At 41.7% G+C, this 7,687-nt stretch overlaps 1 protein-coding gene across 3 annotated transcripts; it reads right to left on the bottom strand.

Moving 5' to 3' along the window:
* Positions 1 to 4,412: 4,412 nt before the first annotated feature.
* Positions 4,413 to 7,687, bottom strand: ido1 (indoleamine 2,3-dioxygenase 1). Of its 3 annotated transcripts, none has more exons than XM_034238369.1 (10): positions 7,527 to 7,687; positions 6,995 to 7,090; positions 6,798 to 6,917; positions 6,267 to 6,385; positions 6,149 to 6,163; positions 5,969 to 6,068; positions 5,718 to 5,835; positions 5,588 to 5,639; positions 5,341 to 5,489; positions 4,413 to 5,258 (listed from the first exon to the last, which is right to left on the bottom strand). In XM_034238369.1, exons 1-10 carry the CDS (start codon positions 7,611 to 7,613, stop codon positions 4,861 to 4,863), a joined length of 1,254 nt encoding a protein of 417 aa, XP_034094260.1. In that variant the 5' UTR covers positions 7,614 to 7,687; the 3' UTR covers positions 4,413 to 4,860. The 3 variants fall into 3 exon arrangements, with proteins under 3 accessions (XP_034094260.1, XP_034094261.1, XP_034094262.1); XM_034238370.1 differs by having other exon boundaries at positions 6,267 to 6,382; XM_034238371.1 differs by having other exon boundaries at positions 6,267 to 6,306; positions 7,527 to 7,661.

Here is a 7,687-nt window from a genome sequence, read left to right as displayed (position 1 = left end):
TCTAGTGCCACAGACAAACATTTGTGAACACTGTTGATATCTTTTTTGTTCAGATATGAACAAACAGTTATTCAAATGTAATATAGCATAGCATATACCAGGGGCGGTTCTAGGGGGGACCAGGGGGCCAGTGCCCCCCTAACACTGACCTCTGACCCCCCTGTGGCCCCCCTAACAATGACAAAAAAATTATTTATTTTTTTAAATGTATATTTTCTGGTACTCGGTTTGCCAAAAACTGCAGGATTTTGTTGCTGTAATGTGAGATTGTGCAGACACCCTTATGTAAAGTAGAGATGTAACTGTTCATTGCCTTTATTTTTATATAAATATGGTGTTAGTGCAAACATTGCACTATAACTTAAGCTGAAGCTAACAGTAATAACTATAAGATCTATCTGAAATAAATAAGTGTACTGAAACAAATACCAATAACTGTATTGCATTGTTTTCTTATGCGCAATTACTTCATACTGTCTAGTTCTCTTTTTCGTCCTGCATTTATTGTGCCCCCCTCAGAAAATAACTGGCCCCCCAGTGGCCCCCCCAGTCAAATTGGTCTAGAACCGCCACTGCATATAACATCATCTTGTTCAGTTTGATATTCTTACAATACACTCAGTTTTGTACTGTGTGATTAATACCACACTACGATGTTGAACACGGTTAACAATAAACCAGCTCAAACCTGTTATGGTTAACAATATACCTGCTATAGTTTATATTGTCATTGTTAGAGTGCTGGCACGCTACTGTTAACATTTAGCTATAGACCTATAGGTAAAAAGCAATGGCAGGCTGAGAAAGCTTCACAAGGTACCTCAACAAAACTGGCACAAATACATCTGAACACTGACAACAGCAATGTTCATCCAGCTAAGGAAGGGTGGAATGTAAGACTCCATCAGATGCAAAGTCGAAAGGATACCTTCACCGCACAAAGCAGCACGATGATGTCTTGATAACAGGGGCCAAGTTTTCCCCTGGAATAATAAAGCCTGCAATGTGACGTCAGCAGCAGTAATCCTACACCTGAAAAAGCAGACTTTCAAACTGGCTGTGAACAAGACAGCTTCTTTTTTTCCCGTTTTTCATGTGGGCATGCCGTTTCAGTTGAGTCAGTGGTAAGGAAGGGATAAACTTGCTGTAAGATGACTACATCAAAAGCCTGTAACCTGCCCAAGCAGACCGCACAAGTGATGAACAAAGGGGAACAAGGGGTTTAAAAAAAAAAAAGGACTTGAAAAATGGAGATGATGAAAGATGAGCTTCTTGTTTACCGGTGACAAGTAGGCAGAAAAGCAAAGACTGAGAACCCGCAACACAGTGAAAGTCGGATACGTTTGCTTGTGTTTAGAAATGCTTCTATGGAAACCATCCAAATGGGGGTACTTTAGAAAGGATGATTCACCAGTCTGGAGATGATCATGCCGTTAGTAAGTACTAAGAACACTAAAAGACAACTTTGCCCATGGGGTTAATTGTCACATACTTCTTTAAATTCTTTTATACCACTAAATGGATGCTCTGTGGGAGAGGGAGTCAGGGTGATGCAATTTAGATCCCAAAATGAAAGGGCCCTTCTAGAGTTTTCCCTTTCCTTTAGCGTGTTGTATAGGTTTTTGTGCATGTAAATGGTCTGCAAAGTTTCTCTCCCACACACTCACCCCCTGTCCGCCTCCATTGAAGTCCTTTGTTTACTTTCGTAACATAATGACATCACGATGTAACATTCCCACTTCTATTGGCTAGCGCTCCAACACATTGAGCGTGATAGGCTAAAGGACATGTCTAGGCGATTTACCTATCACAACAGAGCCGACCAGCTAACCAATCAGAGCAGACTGGGCTCTGGTTTCAGACAGAGGGTGAAAAGAGGTGCTGCAGCACAGGCAGTATCAGAAAAATAAAGAGCTTTTTGAACATTAAAGGATGGAGACATGTCACAGTAGAGGAACACATTACAAATATGAAACCTGAAAATGAATATGATAGGGCCCCTTTAAAGCAGTTTGTCATATGTACTGAACATTTGTAACATTGATTGAAAAGGAATAGGGATGAGAGCAGATTATTTGTTATATATAGTGCTCAAATTTAACTGAGGGTGTGCCCAAACTGGGCACTGGGTTAAAAGTGAATGATGTAGACGAATTCGACCGGTGGGTGTGTGTTCATGGATGTTGGATAGTGATGTCCCGATGAGAAGAAAGTGGTGAAACGCCCAGAGTCACCTGCTGTACTTCACACACAGCACATAATGACCTGCTACACCCATCATGTGCAAGCCAAAGACAATCAACATAGCTTCTTCCATGGTGGCTCGCTCTCAGGGTGAGAAAAAGGTCTTGGCTTGAGATGAGCAGCATCATACATTTGATTTCAAAACAACATAATCCAGGATATCCTGTGGCCAACCACAAAGGCACAGATTGTCTAACCGAAAGGAGAACCCACACCTGTAATCCTTTCTGCTCTGACGGATGAAACATGAATGTTTTAGGAGGTTTCATGAAAACAAGAGTGAATCCTGACGCCCTTTGCCTTCAGGATGAATCTATATTTAGCTCAGGTGATCCTTCATAGAATATCATTTGGAAAATGTAAGACATAATATCACAAAGATAGATAACAATAAAAGGTGACGCCTTTTACAGCTTTATTTTGTAAACCATCTCACAGCATTGTCGGTACAAAACAAGCGAGTTTGTGCATGCATACGTGTGTCATATCCTACACTGAAACCAGCCACTGTTGTGATCCGAGGTGAAACTTCAGCCGCGGTGCAGGCCCAGCCCCGACTACACAATGAAGACATCCTTAGAGACGGCATGTGTTTACTGCCGGGTTGTCAGGCAGTAAACACATTCAGGCAATAAGGAAGGGGATTATTTTCTTTTGCTGTGGAAAAAGGCTCTGTGTGTGTGGAATGAAACCATGAATGACTTTCAACATGTGAACACAGTGACTCCACTTTTAAAGGGGCCGTATAACGCTATTTTGTTCAGGTTCATATTTGTATTGTGTGTCTCCACTGTGACATGTCTCCATGCTTTAATGTTCAAAAAGCTCTTTATTTGTCTCATATTGCCTGTGCTGCAGCTCCTCTTTTCACCCTCTGTCTGAAACCAGAGCCCAGTCTGCTCTGAATGGTTAGCCGTCTGGCTCTGTTATAATTGGTCAACCGCTTAGAGACGTGTTTGAGCGCAAGCCAATGGAAGCACGTGTTACATAGTGATGTCCTTAAGTTAAGGAAGTAAACAAAGGAGTCCAATCGAGGTGTTACAGGCAGGAGGAGAGAGACTCTCTCTGGATGGAATACAGGCATTTTAGCCTTTGCAAACCATTTACATGCACAACAAAACGATATAACACACTATAGTAAAAAGAAAACCTCTTAATGTATTTTCTGTACAATTAATCAGGATAAAATGGCTCCAAACATTTTTCTTAAAACGGTTTAATTGTTAACCGTTTACTCTTATTTGCTCTTCCATTGTCTTCCTTGCTACCCAGTATGTGAAAAGTAGGAGGGCAAGAGGAAGAAAATCACTCAGCACAGTGTGTGTGTGTGTGTGTGTGTGTGTGTGTGTGTGTGTGTGTGCGTGTGTGTGTGTGTGTGTGTGTGTGTGTGTGTGTGTATGTGTGTGTGTGTGTGGGGGGGGGGGGGGGGAATTGTCATGTCTAATTGTCACATCTTTTGTCTTATCTGATCTTGCAAGGCTGTTTTTGTAATGAAACACCGGCGGAGATGAGCCAGGGAAAGGTGAAGATTACACAGCGTGAGCCATTCAACGCACAATCCATCCCTTCATTGCTCTGGGATTTCCACACTTTGTCCAGGAAGTATAGCGGGGCATGTGAGGGCTAGATGTGGGCTGGAGGACTGCTGAGGTAACCACTCTGATAAGTGATGCATCTCTGCTCTGCATTGTGCATTGTACTTTCACATGACAACCCCATTGTCAGGAGAGATCAACTGATTATGTTCTGAGAGGTAAAGGTCAGGTTCTTACTTTAGAGGCTGGTGTGGATGTCACACCTCTTTTCATCTCTCATCATTGTAAATAAGAATTCATCATTGTAAATAAGAATTTGTTCTTAATTGATTTTCCTGGATAAATAAAGGTTCTACTACTACTACTACTTTAAATGACTTTTATTAATGAAAAATACCTAATTTCATCAGATTTTATTTGTCACAAATCAAAGGCTTGGATGTATATGGTGCATTAATTTCTCACAGTTTCAGCTTCTTAAAGACACACCTTGTAAAAGCTGCTTTTGGTGGGAATTATAATGCTTCCCTTTAGCGCCTTGCCATGGTTTCCCAGGGTATTGCAGTGTAAATGTTTTCACATAATCAATTATTGTGAGCTTTTTCAATGATCATTCTTACTTTTAAACCAGTACGGGTAACCTTCAACATTTTATTAACAGAAAAAACAATGCTGCTACATTTTAAAGCTATAGAAGACAAACTTTGTTATTTCTTTACTGCGTTTAAACAGAATAAGTAAGAGGGGGTTAAGCAATGACTTCAGTTGCCTAATGTCCTAATGTCCTCTAGATATGTGGGTCTGGAGCAGATGTCTGATGAAATTGTTGCATTCCAGTTCAGATTAAAGACGGAATTATTGGTTGAATGTAGTTGAAAGCAACATCAATGGGTTTCATTATGATAAGCTGAGTTTTATGTACAGACACAACACAGATACATATAAGATATGCGATGAAGGTCTCTCACGCTCATTCTGTCACAACTCATCCTCTATATTTCAATGTTGTGTGAAATATCCGTTGCAGCCATTGTTATATACCATGTAGTTGACACTGCTGCTAATAAGTATTGACAGCACATTAGCTATGGTGCAATTTTGTTTTGCCTGTCTCAGGAAGCAAAGTGTCTTTTGTTTGGTTCCTCACAGTCTTAAGGAAGGACATGATGCCAGAGCCCCCGGTGCCTCTCTCCTCTAACGCTGTGGGTGCTCTGCTGATCATCTCCTGCTCTGACTCCCGGTACTGCTTTCTCAGTTGTCGGGCACGTGCAGCAGGTACAGTGATGTAGCGGCTGACGACTTTGATGTGATAGCTGCGCAAAACCACGAGTTTTTTGACACAGCGCTGAAAGGCCTGGTTTAGCCTCTCGCTGGCTTGCTGCTGGATGAAACCCTTAAGGGAGGGTTGCAGTGAGATGTCCTGGATCAGCTGCTTGTGGGCAGGTGGCATGTAGTTCCTCATGCGGGTTAGAAACTCTCCTGTATAAAGTTAGGGGAAGTATCATAACAATAAATCCTTTGCAAACCTTTCTGACAGTGTTGTAGTCAAGGAAACACATACCACTTGTTTCTTCATGTTTGATTCCCAGAAGTTCATCAAAGCAGTGCAGCAGACTGCTCTGTGCAGCGCTCCCTCCTGAATACTCCATCGGCTCCTCCTGCACCCCTTCATAAACAAGCCCCTTTGGCATAGAGGTGTTGTCTTTCCACCTATACAAACAAATCCACAAACCAACATTTAAAAATCAAGTTCTACTTTACAAATAAATGTCTAATAGGTCTTATGAAAACAAAGAGATATTTCTTACCCAGACAGGTAGATCCTCATAATTCCATAGAAGACGGATGGATCCACGTAGTCTTAAGAAAAAACACAGTGATCAAAATACTTGGCGATAGGGAAATAGTCTAACTTATAAATTATGTTCGAGTGATTACCGTGCATCAGTTTGAGTGCGTCTGTCATGTCCTGCATGGACTGGCTGATCTCCTCCAGAGCTGTGGCCACAGCCTCTGTGTCTCCACACCTGACACCGTTGATCACAGTGGGAATGTTCTGCAACACAGGTCCAGAAACAAAGACAATGTCCTTGATATAATTGCAGTTTTTTGGTGGCATTTCTAATTTACAGTTTATCATAATTTTGTTTTTTCTTTTCTACATAATGTATTTGGGATTTTAGATTCACCCTCAGTGCAGGAACTGCAGCCAGCTCCACCAGCAGAGTGACCATGAAGAAACCTCTCACACTGTCTCCACCCGGGAGGCTGACCAGCAGCTCCAGGTTCCTGCATGCAGACGTTTACCAATCAGCTTTTCACACATCAGGTATGTAATGGAACCAGCATTTGAGTTGTATTGTACTTACTCCATGTCAAAGGGCCTGGTACAAGAGCAGTGAAGGTGAACATAAGAAAGAGAGAAAACAGAGAGCTTAGACTTGTTCGGGAGGAAACCAAACCACATGCAGAAGATAATGGTGTTACCCGTCTGGATCCTTCTTCTTCCAGTTAGCCAGGACTGCATCTGCATGGGTGAGAATTGGGGGGAGTCCTAAACGCTGTGACACCTCCCAGTATGGGACCGCTAGGTTATGTGGCAGCTTCTTAGAGGAAAATTGTTGAAAATGAAAATAATTATACATAAATTGTAAATTGTAAACTGTAGAGTAACTAAGCAACTGGGAATGGTCAGTATGACAAAAAGATGGAATAGAAACAGTATCAGGTTTATTGCCGAATAGGTTTTAAAATACAAGGAATTTGCTCTGGTGTGGTGAATTCATACACAGTATCAGAAATTATAAAATAAGAGCAAATATATACATGTTACAATAACTATTGTAACAACTATGATCAGAAAAAAGAACTGGAAAAATACAGAAAAATCCTGTGCAGTTTTAACAGTGGTTTTATTGTGCAGAATTGTGCAACATTAGTTATGTGCAAAATGTCCCAATAAGGAGTACAAGATGTGTGTTAATGTAATGCACAGGTGGTCTATAGACCCAGAGATACCTCCACTGTGTCGTTCTCCCCCTCCTGCCAGACGTAGCCCATGGTCATCGCGCTGAGGGCCAGGTGTGCCAGACGTAACTCTGAGTGTTTCTGCAGAAACTGGATGCTCAGCAGCGGCATCTGGACAGCAGAGGAGCAACAATGAAGCATGCCTCTATAAAGTGAAATGTCCTTGTCGGTTTATTGTCCCCACTTACTTCGTTTATATGCAGCCGCAACTTGTGAGAGTGCACCAGCTCCGGGACGTGCAGGGCAATATCCATCCATGGCTGGTAGTACGGTGGAAGCTCTTCCTTTGAAAGTTAAAGTATCATAAGAAAATGACGCTTGTAATGAAAAATGACAGGAGGATCGGTGGAGCACAGATGTGGAGGTACAATGTTGCAATGACATTTGAATATGTTTTGTTTTTATTCCTATTTGCATTTCATTGCTTTATATTGCTACATGCAAAGTGGCCTCGGACACAGTGTGATTTTGTTGCTGTAGGAATAAAGTTCATCACACAAAGCAAACAGGAACCATGCCAACTTCCCTGAGATAAATGGTCTCAATCAATACCACCAGCTTTATAACAGTGGGAACAATTTTCATTTAATGTGAATTGCATTTAAAGTTGAATTAAAGTTGCCCTGACATTGAGCTACTTCATGCAGCTTGACTGATTGTGTATAAGGTAAAACGTACTTACTGCCAAGAAAGTTACATTTATTGGGCTGTATCACTTACCAGAGGGTCAGGGAGGATGAAGCCAAGTTCCTCAGAGACATGGTAGGGGTCCAGAGAGAAAAGACATTCGGATTCAGGAGCCGCCATGGAGAAATAAAAATAAACCGACTGACAGCAGCAATCCTCTGACTCTCTGAATGTTTCTAGAGACCCTAACCTGC

Source organism: Gymnodraco acuticeps, unplaced genomic scaffold, assembly GCF_902827175.1.
Source record: "Gymnodraco acuticeps unplaced genomic scaffold, fGymAcu1.1, whole genome shotgun sequence".
NCBI lineage: Eukaryota > Metazoa > Chordata > Actinopteri > Perciformes > Bathydraconidae > Gymnodraco > Gymnodraco acuticeps.
Note: the sequence above shows the minus strand (reverse complement) of the source record. Positions and strands in the feature narration are given on the sequence as shown.

Bases quoted from the DNA above. Each gene is read 5' to 3' on its own strand.
- ido1 (XM_034238369.1), bottom strand. From the start codon at position 7,613: ATGGCGGCTCCTGAATCCGAATGTCTTTTCTCTCTGGACCCCTACCAT. The intron at 5,836-5,968 runs GTGAATCTAAAA...CCTGTGTTGCAG, and splicing joins CTGCAGTTCCTGCACTGAGG to AACATTCCCACTGTGATCAA. The intron at 5,490-5,587 runs GTAAGAAATATC...TTGTTTGTATAG, and splicing joins ATGAGGATCTACCTGTCTGG to GTGGAAAGACAACACCTCTA.